This window comes from Bison bison, unplaced genomic scaffold, assembly GCF_000754665.1.
Source record: "Bison bison bison isolate TAMUID 2011002044 unplaced genomic scaffold, Bison_UMD1.0 scf7180017864291, whole genome shotgun sequence".
NCBI classification, from domain to species: Eukaryota; Metazoa; Chordata; class Mammalia; order Artiodactyla; family Bovidae; genus Bison; species Bison bison.
Genome location: NW_011494863.1, coordinates 11166357 through 11180772, shown reverse-complemented (window position 1 = coordinate 11180772; position 14416 = coordinate 11166357). Strand labels below are relative to the sequence as shown.

Genomic DNA, 14416 nt, shown 5'->3' with positions numbered 1-14416 from the left:
GTACCTCAGGTAAGTAGAATCATACAGTATTTATCCTTTTGTGTCTGATCAATTTCACTTAGCGTAATGTCTTCAAGGCTTATCCATTCTCTAATTTTATGACTTCATAGTATTTTGCATTGTTTAAGTAGATAACAATTTCTTTACCTAGCTCCCCTATTCAGAGAAGGCAATGGCAACTCATTCCAGTACTCTTGCCTAGACAACCCCATGGACGGAGGAGCCTGGTAGGCTGCGGTCCATGGGGTTGCTAAGAGTCGAACAGGACTGAGCGTCTTCACTTTCACTTTTCACTTTCATGCATTGGAGAAGGAAATGGCAACCCACTCCAGTGTTCTTGCCTGGAGAAGTCCAGGGACGGGGGAGCCTCGTGGGCTGCCGTCTATGGAGTCACACAGAGTTGGACACGACTGAAGTAACTTAGCAGCAGTAGCAGCAGCTCTCTTTTGAGGATTGCTTTTGATCTTTCATTATTATTCATTATTACAAACAATGCTATTATGTCCTTGGATGGACATACCAATGTGTATATGTGTGAGTCATTTTGTCTCAGAAGGTTTGGAGGTTTTATATTTCATTTAAAAGTGTTTTCCCATACAGGTCACAACACAAATCTCTGCCCTTGCCCAGTGTCCCCATCCTCATTCCTTTCCCTCGTGTCTGGAGTGGTCAGGCCAGAGAAAGCACTGGGGCCTGGGGGCAGGAATTCTAGCCAGGCTGCCTCTGAAGGTGAAAAACATACCGCTTAGACGTGATTTATGTCTTAGAGTCACAAGTCAGCGGCACCTCCTCAGGGCTCTTTCCACCCTTGACTCCAATACCCGGCACAAACAAGGAGTTAAGTGAGGACAGCCAGGGAAAAATTCTTCTGAGCTGTGTTTGAACCAGTAGACCAGGTTTGGAAGGTTTGTTTTACCAGTCTGGACATGTTCCAACACCGTCTAAATCCTCAAAGTCCAGGGCTGTCTGTTTCTCAACAAGCATCCAGTCTGACGCCCTCCACTTTAAGGCCCAGAGGGAGGTGGGACCAGCTAAGGTGACTCGGGAGTAAAACGACCCCCCATCACCTTTGCCTGGACTGTCCCAGTGCTAGCACAGAAAGTCCCATATCCCACATCTCAGTCCTGGCAAACGTCTGGTCATCCTGTGGCACCAGGGGTTGAGCCAAGATCAGACCTGTGTTTCCAAGCACCAGGCCCTCCCCCTTACTCCTGCTCTCTCAGTCCTGCTTCCAAGCCCCCCACAAAAGGAGTGAGTAGCATCTCTGACTGCCCTTCCAGACCGGAAAGCTGAAGCGATACTTCACAGACCTGGAGGCCTTGGCCATGGTCACCGCCGCCTTCTGCCATGACATTGACCACAGAGGCACTAACAATCTCTACCAGATGAAGTGAGTCAGCCCTTACTGGCCCTTCTCTCTACCTCCTGCCTCTGGGATTGATTACCTAGATCTGAATGGGTCTTAGACAGACTCACTTGCCATGGGGAATTCCCACGGTCCACAGCTTCCCACTTCCTCCTATCCTTTGGTTTTGGGTAAACTCCTGTGATAGAATAATGAAGCTCAAATATGTCCACACCCCAGTGCCTGGGGCCTGGGGATATGTTGCCTTACATTCAAAAGAAACTTCATAAACATGATTAAGGATGTTGAAATATAGGGATTATCTTGGGTTATCCAAGTGGGCCCCAAATAGTTAGAAGGGTCCTTGTAAGAAGGAGGTAGGAACTCAGGGAGGACAGAAGATGCTACACTGTTGGCTTTGAAGATGCAGGATAAGTCACAAGCCAAGGAATTAGGGGCCTCTAGAAGCTAGAAAAGGCAAGGAAACAGTCTCCTCTAGAACCTCCAGAAGGAAAACAGCTCTTCAGACCATTTTAGACTTCTAAACTCCAGAGCTGAAAGACACTAAATTTTTCTTGTTTTAAGCCATTTAAGTTTGTGGTGATTTTTTAGAGCAGCAACAGGAAACTAATAAACTTTCTCACTCTGCTCCTTCCTCTCCTACTGAACTAATTTAAGCCAAGATGTTAGTAACTGCTAATGATTCATTTGTTCACCTTGGGTTTATAATGCACAAAAGGCCAGCATGGTAGGCCCTATGTCAGGCAAAGGAGGTTCCATGGTGAACAAACCAGACACAGTCCCTGACTTCACAGAGCTTATATCCTAGTCTCTGAAGTAGTGGCCAGGAACCATGGTCTTGGGAGACCCTCATGACCACCACGTGGACTGGCAGAGCAGGGACTAGTGTCGTACCCAGGCTCTGCCCAGGGCCCACAGACTGTAAGTCATGCTTCTGTGAGTGTTCTCAGTTTCTGCCTGCTGCTCCAAGGTTAGAGATTATGTTTACATTTTACCTTGTAGAAGGCGAAGTACTGATCTCAGTGCTTGGCACACAACAAGGGCTCAGCAAATATTTATTGAATAAAGACGTGAATAAATACGTTGCTTGTGGGAATCCAGTGACTTCTCAGAATCAGGTTTGGAAGATCTGGGGCTCGGCGATCTTTAAAGCACTGGCCCAGTGCCAGTGTCCATGGATGGCTATGGGGATGGGTCTGTAAAACTGCACGTGGCATTGTGTTTGTGTCTTTTTCTGGGGATAAAGATCCACACTTCTATGGAGGCCATGTCCCCAAAGAGGCCCAGAGTTAGTTATGGAGAAAGTTAAAGTATGAGAGCCAGGACACCTGCTATCTAGTCCTATTTCTCACGGTCGTACTGTGTGACAAGTCCCTTCTTATTCTTGCACTTCAACCTATCTGCCTGCAGAATTAGGAGGTGACAGGAATGGATGATGCCTTTAACCTTCATCTCTGCCATTCCATGTTAATCCTCTCTGTGTGTCTCTTTCTCTCCCATTCAGATCCCAGAACCCACTGGCCAAGCTCCATGGGTCCTCCATCTTGGAAAGACACCACTTGGAGTTTGGTAAAACACTGTTGAGAGATGAGGTAGGATGAGAGCCCTCTGCATTGGCTTTGGGGCCTGAGAACGAGTCCCCATCTCACAAGAAGCCTGAGTGTAGCCAGGCATTGGCCTGGACTGTCTCTCTAGTCACCTGGGGCAGCCATCAGGAATTGAATGACTTTACTGCCAGTGTCACTTCTCCCTTCTCTCCTTCTCACATCACTTCTATCCCTCCATTTTCTCTTTAGAGCCTAAATATCTTTCAGAACCTCAATCGCAGGCAGCATGAGCATGCAATCCACATGATGGACATCGCGATCATTGCTACAGACCTTGCCTTATATTTCAAGTTGGTATTTCTTCTCATTTTAGGAATAAAAATGATTAGGGAATTCCCTGCCAGTCCAGTGGTTAAGACTTAGGGATTTTACTGCCATGGGGCCAGGTTCTGTCCCTAGCAGGGTAAATAAGATCCTGCAAGCTGTAAGGCATGGACAAACAAAAAAGAATACTGATTATTATAAAAATAATGAACACCACAGTCTAATTGATTTAGTGAGTATTCTGTGCCAGGTACCACACTTGCGCTATGGATGCATCCATTCTCACTACAGCTCTGAGTTAGTCTTACCCTGTTATACAGATGGGGAAACTGAGATCAGGGGAAGATAAGCTAAGATCAGATAATAAACCCATGGTAGAGTCTGAGTTAGAACCTAGGTCTTCACTCCCAGGCATTGGTTCTTTTCACCTTTCTTTTTAAAAGTTACACTGCCATAATTAGCCTCTGAAACAACCAACATTAGAAGGCCAGGGGTTGCCTTATTCTAATATGTGCTCCTTTAACAAACTGGTGTGTTTTGTAGGAAAAGGACGATGTTCCAAAAGATCGTGGATCAGTCTAAGACGTACGAGACTCAGCAGGAGTGGACGCAGTACATGATGCTGGATCAGACACGGAAGGAAATTGTCATGTGAGTTGAGACAAGACTTAAACCCTGATTCCCTTAAGCCCAGGGTCAAAAGGCAAGATGCTATCCTGATAGGCCTCTCCGTCTTCAAGAGAGCCCTGCAAAACTTTTCATTCTGGAGGCCTCTGACACACAAAACAAAGAACTTATGCCAAAACAGCACTGCAAAAATGATGTGTTTACTCTTCATTCTAGCACAAAAATACAAGACAGTTATCTGTGGCTCAGTAAGTAAAGAATCTGTCTCCAATACAGGAGACCACCTGTAATGCAGGAGACATGGGCTCAATCCCTGCGTGGGGAAGATACCTTGGAGAAGAAAATGGCAACCCACTCCAGTATTCTTGCCTGGAAAATCCCATGGACAGGGGAGCCAGGTGGGCTACAGTCCATGGGGTTGCAAAGGGTCAGACACGAGTGAGTGACTAAGAATGTACGCATGCATGCATACCTCTCTGTATACAAAAAGTACAAGATTTGAAGTAATTCTATGCTAAAATGCAGAATTTTGGTGGTAAAGTGATATAACTTTTGGTGATAAAGTTTTTGATAAAACACAGAGCATTAAACGAATTATGGTTTGAGTGATAGCTAAGTGTTACTCAGAATATATGGGCTTAATCTCTTTAGTGTTCCCTTATACATGGCAAAAGCAGGCATGCAATTCACAAGTTAGTTCCCTGGTTTGTGTGACATTCATAGTGCTTTGTTGGCATGAGGTCTGGTAATGCAACGCAAAGCTTTCTGGTGAATATCTTCTTTTAGTTTCTCAGTATGCTTCCTTGATTCACCTCAGTTGATGATGGGGTTAGAAATGCAAATTTGAGTCTTTTCATGACTACGTGGCGCAAGCCAATGGGTCCCCTGGCTTCCCTATGACAGGTCCTGGGTGATATTAAAGGAGACAATGCCTGACCCAGGACCCAGAGAACTGTTGTTTGTTTATCCCTAGATGCTTCTGCAGAGGTGAGATTTAATCAAGTCACGAATTTCGCAAATCCAGAGAAGAGACAGCTGCTGGGACAGGCTCAGGGAAGATGGGGCCAGTTGTCTTTCCCTCAGCTGTGAAGTTGTCCAACCAAGCCTCCCCAAAGGTCCTCCCACCCTGAGGAGCAGTGTGACCTGTGCCCACTGAACAATGAGTCATGCTCTAGTGATAGCTGCTCCCAGACAGACCAGGAGTTGCTCCACAATGTTTCAAAAATGGTGCTGCAGAAGGGCTGAATGAGTGGAAAGAACCCTAAGTTCTTGGACAGGGGGACTTATTATTACAAAGTTGTCTGTTCTCCCTATTTAGTTATTTATTTAAAGTGATTCCAAAGAAAATATCAACTTTATTTTGTGGAGAATTAGGAAGCCAATTCCAAAATCCTTATGAGAATTAAGTATGAAAAAGAGCCAGAAAATTCTGAGGAAAAAAGGAAATAATAGGGGCCAGCAGAACTGAAGATAGCTCAGTCCTAGGTATGAGCAGGAGAGGTCAGTAGACAGACTCAAAAGACAATGCCTGTGCTAAAAGTAGATTTTCTGCCAGTGGAGAAGGATAATTTCATAAATGGTGTTGGGACCATGAGGTGATCTGATGGATTTTTTTTTCCCTCAAGACCAGCAAGCAGTTCTCCAGTGCTCAGTGAACACTGACAGGCTGTCCTACAAATTTAACTCAAATCTCACACTATCTACCTGGAGATAGCGCCAGACCCCACAGACTAAGGGCTCAGCCTCACAAGACTGGCTTCCTTTCAGATGAAGCCAGTCCGGGTTGCCTGTGCTTCTGATTGCCCAGCTATAAACTGGAAGTTGCTGTGAACTCCTCCTTGGGTTTGATTAATTTGTTAGCATGGCCCACAGAACTCAGAGAAGCATTTACTTACATTATTAGTTTAGTATAAGGATTATTACAAAAGAACAGCCAAAGAGGTACATAAGGTAAAGGCCAGAAGGGTCCTGAATGCAGGGGCTTCCATTACTACAGAACTGGGGTGTGCTCATCCACGCTGATGCTTATTAAATCTTTGTTCAATAGTTTTTACAAAGCTTAATCTGCAGCTCCCCCCACCCGTTTCCCAGAGGCCAGCAATTGGGCTGAAAGTCCATCCCTCTATTCCATTGGTCTTTCAGGTAGGCCTGACCCCATCTAGGGACCCTACCCTCAGTCACTCTAAGTCACTTCATTAGCATAGCCCCAAAGGGGGCTTCTTGGGAAGGACAAGACTCTTGTATCACTAGGGAAATCTCAAGGGTTTTAGGAGCTCTGTGTGAGAAATCAGGGACAAAGAAGAAATATAGTTCAGATTCTGCCATAGGTGGTCACAGAGGCAGACCCCTATTTCACTCCTATAGCAAATAAATTCAAGATGAATCAAGGATTTTAAAATAATGAGAAAATAAACTAATAATATGGAGAGAGGAAAAAAGCTTGGGAGAATTGAAAAGAGTAAGCTTTTCTAAGTGTGACATAAAATTCAAAAGTCGTAAAGAGACTGATAAATTTGACTAATGAAACTTTAGAGATTTCTGGACAACACCCACAAGAACTCAGAGCTAAAGTAAGAATTTAAATGATACACCGGGGGGAAATATGTGTAATGCTTCTGACAGAAAAAGAGCTAGTTTCCTCAGTCGTGTTAATATAATTCAAGAAAAAGACTAATCCCACAGAAAAATGAGCAAAAGGCATGAGCAAACATTTCCCAGAAAAGGAATTACAGTGGGATGTAAACATATGAAAAGATGACCTTAGCCACAGTGAGACAAATGAAAAATAAAACTACTTTGGGATATAACTGTTCATCCCTCCTATCAGCAAAGATGAAGTGCTTACTAACACGTGGTGTTGGGCAGAGTGAGGGGCAACAGGCAACCCTATTCACTGTGCTGGGAATGTAAATAGGCGCAGTTTTGTTTCTTTGGTTTTCAATGTTGGCTTATACTTTTTTACCCTGACCACCCAGGGCCATGGCAGTGAAAGCGCCAAGTCCTAACCCCCGGATAGCCAGGTAACTCTCCAACAGGTGCAGTTTTACAAAGGGCAATGCCTATCAAAATTGAAACCAGCCATACTCTTTGGCCCAGGAAATCCCAGATCCAGGATTTACCCTACAGAATTTCTCCCACCTGTGCTACAAGAAGTATGCATAGAGTTATTCATTGCAACATTACTTGTAACCACAAAAAATATTGAAAAAAACTTAAAAGACCATCATGGGGGACCAGGTTAAATACAATATATTATTTACACACAGTGCGGTGTCATGCAGTTTACAAAGATATGACATGAAAGGTTTCCAAAAAAATAAATAAATAAAGCCAGAAGCAAGACTTCCTGAATCATGGTAAAAGCCAACGTAGTCTTAAGCCGAAGCTCTTGCAAAGCCTTCCTAGACAAACACAGGCTTAGATGGTCTCAAGGGAATCCGTATTTTCTCTCTTTACATTATCTTCTGGAGAAAGTGCAGTAAGTGAGGCATGGTCAGTTCCTCATTCTTATCCCATGTGACAAAATAAAGACAAATTTGCCCTTTCTTGAAGTCTATAGTGTGAAGACCCCTGGGGCATCAAACAGAAGGACAATAAATATTGGTGTTTTCAAAGCTCCTTTTAATCATGGCGTTATAAACCCAAGGGAGGGCTTTGGACCTTCCCTGTCTTATATATTTATTTTGTTAGGGCGTTAGAAGTGGAAAGCTTTGTCTTTTGATTGTACAGTGGGGCAGCAGAAGCTGAGCATCTCTTATTTAGCACTCTACTTCCTTCAGAGAATGAACCGCATTCTCTGCTGTTAGGGATATGGGATGGCCCCCTGCTATCAGGGCCATCAAAAAGGTAGCAGTACTTGATTTCATCCATGCTTCTGTCTGTCTATCCGTCAATCTATCTAGTCTACCTACATACCTATCCATCTATTAGTACCTCTGTCTTTCTTAGAATTAAGAATAAAAAATAAGGTGGGTGTCAGCAGAATGCATTCTAATAACATGCTTATATGAAATGAAAAATAAGGGTCAGATTCTTTCTGAAACAAGTCTTATTTTCAGGCTTCAGTTGACAATAAAAGACTGGCATTTCCAATTGTTACATGGCAGATATTTCCAGAAATAAATGAATCAAACTTGAAGGTTCAAAGTTTTGATGAAAATGTTGCTAAATGTTGTGATAAGATAAAAGCACTTTATAAAAAATACAGCACTGGGAGGGGGAGGGATAAATTGGGAGTTTGGGATGACATATATACACTACCATATTAAAAATAGATAACCAGCAAGGACATACTGTGCAGCACAGGGAACTCTGCTCACTCTTCTGTAATAACCTAAATGGGAAAAGAATTTGGAAAAAGAATAGACACATGCATAACTGAATCACTTGCTGTACACTTGAAGCTAATGCAACATTGTTAATCAAATTGCTCCAATATAAAAAAAAAGTCAAAAAATATAAAACTGGAAGATATATTAAAGTGAATAGTGTTTTAATTGACTTAACATATTCTGAGTGTCTTGGGTTAACCAAAGTGCCACACAGAAAGTGTCTGGGGTACAATTAATAGTCATACGAGGAATCTTAGTCAAATCTTTATGGCACAATTCCCGGAAACTGAGGAAGTGAATGACTCTAATGTTTGCTTTAGACAAACTTAAAGGAGAATCTGATTAAACTGTCAACTGATAATGTGGAAGAATTTAAAGAATGGAATGATGTTGTAACAAAACTTTTTCCATTCCCAGGGTTTCTAAATGTTGCATCTAATTAGTCTTGCAGTATGAAATATTCACTAACTCATTTTTGGCCATGTCACATGGCTTAGGTCCTCAACTAGGGATTGAACTCTCCCCTTGGCAGTGAAAGCTCAGAGTTCTAACCACTAGACTGCCAGGGAATTCCCCATGCATTAACTGATTAAAAAAAAAAAAGTCCCATCCTCTCTATCAATAGATGAACTTCCAAAAATATTTGAGTTTTTAATAATTTCTAAAAAACAGGTAATATAGTTTATTGTATTGGTTAATCATGTAATAATAGTAATTCAATCCAGAACAAAAATTTTCTATACTTGGAGATCTATGGTCAAAGACGACAATATTTAGTTACATATTTTAATTAATGGACATATTTGGTTAAAAATCAGTATGAAAAAGTGATCAACACATTTCATATATATATTTGAATATCTGTGATATATATAGTTATACACATATATAGATATACATACACACATACACACAAATATAAAACCTTAGGATAAACTCTGTAGGGGAAGTTAACTGGAAATACATGTTTATGGAGAAAAAAAGAATGCAAAGTTCCAGACTTTTGTTTTTAATTGAAGCATAGTTGATGTACAATATTATGTAACTTTTAGGTGTATAATAGGGTGATTCACAATTTTTAAAGGTTATACTCCATTTATAGTTATTATAAAATATTGGCTATATTCTGTGCTGTACAATACATCCATGTAGCTTATTTTATACATAGCAGTTTGTGTCTCTTAATTTCTTATATTGTTATTCCCCACTTCCCTCTCCCTACTGGTAACCAGTGTATCTCCAGTTTGTCCTTCATATCTGTGAGTCTGCTGCTGCTGCTTTTAACATGTTCAGTAGTTTGTTGCATTTCTTAGAGTCCATGTTTAAAAGACATCATATAGTATTTGCCTTTCTCTGACTGATTTCACTTAGCATAATACCATCCAAGTCAATCTATGTTGCTGCAAATATAAAATTTCATTCTTTTTTATGACTGGATATTACTCCGTCGGATGGATGGATGTGTGTATGTGTATATGTGTATGTACACACACATATACACATATATACCACATCTTTATCCCTTCATCTGTTGACAGACACTGAGGTTGCTTCAATATCTTGACAACTGTAAATAGTGCTGCCAAGAACATTGGGATGCATGTGTCTTTTTGAATTAGTGTTTTTTCCCCAGATATATAACCAGGAGTGGAGTTTCTGGGTCATATGGTTCTGTTTTTAGTTTTATGAGAAATTGTCATACTGTTTTCCACAATGGCTGAACCAATTTAAATTCCCACCAACAGTGTATGAGTTCCCTTCTCCCCACATTCTCATCAGCACTTTTTTCATGATGAAGGTCTTCCTGACGAGTGTGAGGTGATCTCTCATTGCGATTTTGATTTGCATCTCCCTGATGATTAGCAGTGTTAAGCATCTTTCCATGTTCCTGTTGGTAATCTGCGTTTCCTCTTTGGAAAAATGTCTATTCAGTTCTTCTGCTCATTTTTTAATCAAATTGTTCGCTTTTTTGCTTTTAGGCTGTTTTTTTTTTTGATATTGTAGGAATAGTTTATATTTTTGGATACTAAACTTCTTATTGGACATGTCAATTGCAAATATTTTTTCTCATTCTATGGGTTGAATCTTTGGTTTGTCAATGGTTTCCTTTGCTGTGAAAAAGCTTTTCAGTTTAATTAGGTCCCATTTGTTTACTTTTGCTTTTCCTTCCTTTGCTTCAGAAGACAGATTCAAAAAAATATTGGAACAATTTATGTCAAAGAGTGTTCTGCCTACCTTTTCCTCCAGGAGATTTATGGTTTCTGGTCTTAGGTTTGTGTGTGCATGCTAAGTCGCTTCAGTAGTGTCTGACTCTTTGTGACCCTGTGGATTGTAGCCCATCAGGCTCCCCTGCCCGTGGGATTCTCTAGGCAAAGCCTTCTATCTCCTGCATTGGCAGGCAGGTTCTTTACCACTAGCACCACCTGGGAAGCCTTTAAAACTCTAGAATCTTAAAGAAATGCTGGTTCATTTGTTTTTAAATGGATGGTACACTGATGGTTGATATAAAAATGCTATGCTATTTAGATTTCTTTATATTTAAAGAATAATGAAACCATTTTATTTATTTTTATGATCATAATTATTTTTATTAAGCCAAAAACATAACAGAGCTTTACAGGGAGAACCCAACTACATTTAATTAAACATAAAAATATAGATTAAACAACAACAAAAGAAGCAGCCTATCACTGAAGACACATTAATACAAGAAAGTTACAAGGAACCCATTTAAGATTTTTGGAAGGTAACATTCTCAACAATATAAGTAATCTGGGTACCATGATGTAGAAGGAGGTAGTAATACTATTTGCAGAGTCCTTTCAATCTTTCAAGACTGGGTAAGTAAGTCAAGATGTCAACTTAAAAATGTACAAGAAGGTAAACACTTTTCAGAATTCTTCTGGTAGGCACTCAGTGAAAAATGTTCAAAGATCTATAAAGTAGGGTTCTCAATCTTAACACTATTGACATTTGGGAGCAATAAATATAATAGGGGCTCTCCTGTGCATTTAAAGATATTTAACATAATCCCTGGTTTCTACTCAGTAGATCCCAGTAGCAGCCCCTCCTCCTCAGCTGTGACAAGCAGAACTATCTCCAGACATGGCCAAATATCCCCTGGGAGCAAAAGGGGCACCTGGTTGAAAAGCACTGTTGTGAAGCGGTCTTGGGGCTGGTCCATCTATTAGGTGATTAGACACATAATTAGAGCTACTACACACCTGGGTATAGTGTACCTGTTACACACTTAGGGCTTCAGCTCCAGAGGGTCTGGTCTCATCTCTCTCACTAATTGGTGATTGACCTTGAGCAGGTAACTTCACTTCTCTGTGCCTGTTTCCTCATCTGCTCAAAGAGAGTAATGGTAGTATCTACCTTATGGATTATCACAGGGGCTGAGCCGGGACACGTGGAGTGCTGTGCTGCATTGCTCATGGCAGGCATGGTGTCAGGCTTTTCCTGTGATATAAAGAGACCTATGTATTTTGGCCTTTGTCCCCATTTCCCAACACAGATTCTAAAACCCTTGATAGTGATGAGTCATAGACTTGATAGGAGTGTCTTTGGTTCTAAGGGTTTCCCTGGTAGCTCAGCTGGTAAAGAATCCACCTGCAATGCAGGAGACCCCAGTTCAATTCCTGGGTCAGGAAGATCCACTGGAGAAGGGATAGGCTACCCACTCCAGTATTCTGGCCTGGAGAATTCCATGGACTATACAGTCCACAGGGTCACAAAGAGTAGGACACGACTGGGCCACTTTCACTTTCTTTTGGCTCTAATGAGGCAACTCTTGGTGGAACCCTAGAGGGCTTCAGGATAGGTGCTGATCACTAGAAAGACAAAGATTTCATTAGAAGCTTGAAACTTTCAGCCCCAGCCCAACCTCTGGGGAGGGGAAGAGGACTGAAGACTGAGTCAGTCAGTGGCCAATGATTTAATAAACCATGTTTATGGGGCAAAATCTCCATAAAAACCTATGAAAAACAGTTTGAAGAGCCACTAAGTCAGTGAACACATCGACAGGCTGGGAGGGTGACATGTCTGAAAAGAGCGTGGAAGCTCTGTAGGCACTCCCAACCCCATACCTTGTCCTGTGCGTCTCTTCCATTTGGCTATTCCTAAGTTATATCCTACGGACTTCCCTGGTGGCTCAGACAGTAAAGCGTCTGTCTACAATGCAGGAGACCTGGGTTCGATCCCTGGATTGGGAAGATCCCCTGGAGAAGGAAATGGCAATCCACTCCAGTACTATTGCCTGGAAAATCTCATGGACAAAGGAGCCTGGTAGACTACAGTCCATGGGATCGCAAAGAGTCAGACATGACTGAGCAACTTCAGTTTCACTTTTCACTTTCAAGTTATATCCTATATGGTAAACTGGCAAAGAGAAGAGTTTTCCGAAGTTTTATGAGTTGTCCTAACAAGTTTTTAAACCTGGGGTTCATGAGAACCCCTTGCCTCTGTAGTCAAGTCAGAGGTGTGGTAGCCTGGGGCTCTGATACTTGCAACTGACTTCCAAGGTGAGGGCAGTCTTATTGGATTGAGCCCGCCAACCTGCAAAATCTGACGCTAGTCAAATGTTAAAAGTGAATTGTATTGAATCGAACTGAATCAGAGGACACCCAGTTGGTGACAGAATTGCTTGTTTTGAGGAAAAAACCCAGCACTTGCCTCCTCTGCTCTGATTATCTGGGAGGGCTCCGGTTGGTAACCTTCATCTTATTTGAGGTCCACACCTCAACCCTTGAGGTATCTTTTTTTTTTTTTCTCCTCATCCTGAGGTATGTGGGCTCTTAGTTCCCTGACCAGGGATCAAACTCATGCCCCCTTCAGTGGAAGTCCCTGCAGAATCCTAAGCACTGGACCACTAGGGAAGTCCCAACCACATTTGAGTCTCCTGCTTTGCTGTCTCTTGGGTCACCCTAATGCAGTGTGCTTACTGTAGGACCAGGATGTGACAGTACCTTCAGAATCAGGGCATGACATCAGTGATGCCATCCAACCATCTCATCCTCTTTCGTCCCCTTCTCCTCCTGCCCTCAATCTTTCCCAGCATCAGGGTCTTTTCCAATGAGTCAGCTCTCTGCATCAGGTGGTCAAAGTATTGGAGTTTCAGCTTCAACATCAGTCCCTCCAATGAACACCCAGGACTGATCTCCTTTAGGATGGACTGGTTGGATCTCCTTGCAGTCCAAGGGACTCCCAAGAGTCTTCTCCAACACCACAGTTCAAAAGCATCAATTCTTTGGCACTCAGTTTTCTTTATAGTCCAACACTCACATCCATACATGACCAATGGAAAAACAATAGCCTTAAATAGATGGACTTTTGTTGGCAAAGTAATGTCTCTGCTTTATAATATGCTGTCTAGGATGGTCATAACTTTTCTTCCAAAGAGAAAGCATCCTTTAATTTCATGGCTGCAGTCACCATCGGCACTGATTTTGCAGCCCTCAAAAATAAACTCTGTTACTGTTTCCCCATCTATTTCCCATGAAGTGATGGGACCAGATGCCATGATCTAGTTTACTGAATGTTGAGCTTTAAGCCAACTTTTTCACTCTCCTCTCTCACTTTCATTAAAAGGCTCTTAAGTTCTTCACTTTCTGCCATAAGTGTGGTGTCACCTGCATATCGGAGGTTATAGATATTTCTCCCGGCAATCTTGATTCCAGCGTGTGCTTCATCCAGCCCAGAATTTCTCATGATATACTCTTTAAATAAGCAGGGTGACAATATACAGCCTTGACGTACTCCTTTCCTGATTTGGAAACAGTCTGTTGTTCCATGTCCAGTTCTAACTATTGCTTCCTGACCTGCATACAGATTTCTCAAGAGGAAGGTCAGGTGGTCTGGTATTCCCATCTCTTGAAGAATTTTCCACAATTTGTGGTGATCCACATAGTCAAAGGTTTTGGCATAGTCAATAAGCAGAAATAGATGTTTTTCTGGAACTCTCTTGCTTTTTTGATGATCCAGCGGATGTAGTGATGCTTCCTAAGGCCCACTTGACTTCACTTTTCAGGATGTCTGGCTCTAGGTGAGTGATCATACCATTGTGATTATCTGGGTCATGAAGATCTTTTTTGTACAGTTCTTCTGTGTATTCTTGCCACCTCTTCTTAATATCTTCTGCTTCTGTTAGGTCCATACCATTTCTGTCCTTTATTGAGCCCATCTTTGCATGAAATGTTCCCTTGGTATCTTTAATTTTCTTG

General features: G+C 41.9%; 1 protein-coding gene across 1 annotated transcript in view; it reads left to right on the top strand.

The window, feature by feature from the left end:
- PDE6A (phosphodiesterase 6A, cGMP-specific, rod, alpha) overlaps nucleotides 1-14416 on the top strand; it is a 126417-nt gene that overhangs the window by 98739 nt on the left and 13262 nt on the right. The window contains exons 14-17 of the mRNA XM_010850549.1: nucleotides 1281-1390; nucleotides 2871-2958; nucleotides 3163-3263; nucleotides 3781-3888. Coding sequence (XP_010848851.1) covers nucleotides 1281-1390; nucleotides 2871-2958; nucleotides 3163-3263; nucleotides 3781-3888 — 407 coding nt within the window. The remainder of the gene's footprint in view (nucleotides 1-1280; nucleotides 1391-2870; nucleotides 2959-3162; nucleotides 3264-3780; nucleotides 3889-14416) is intronic.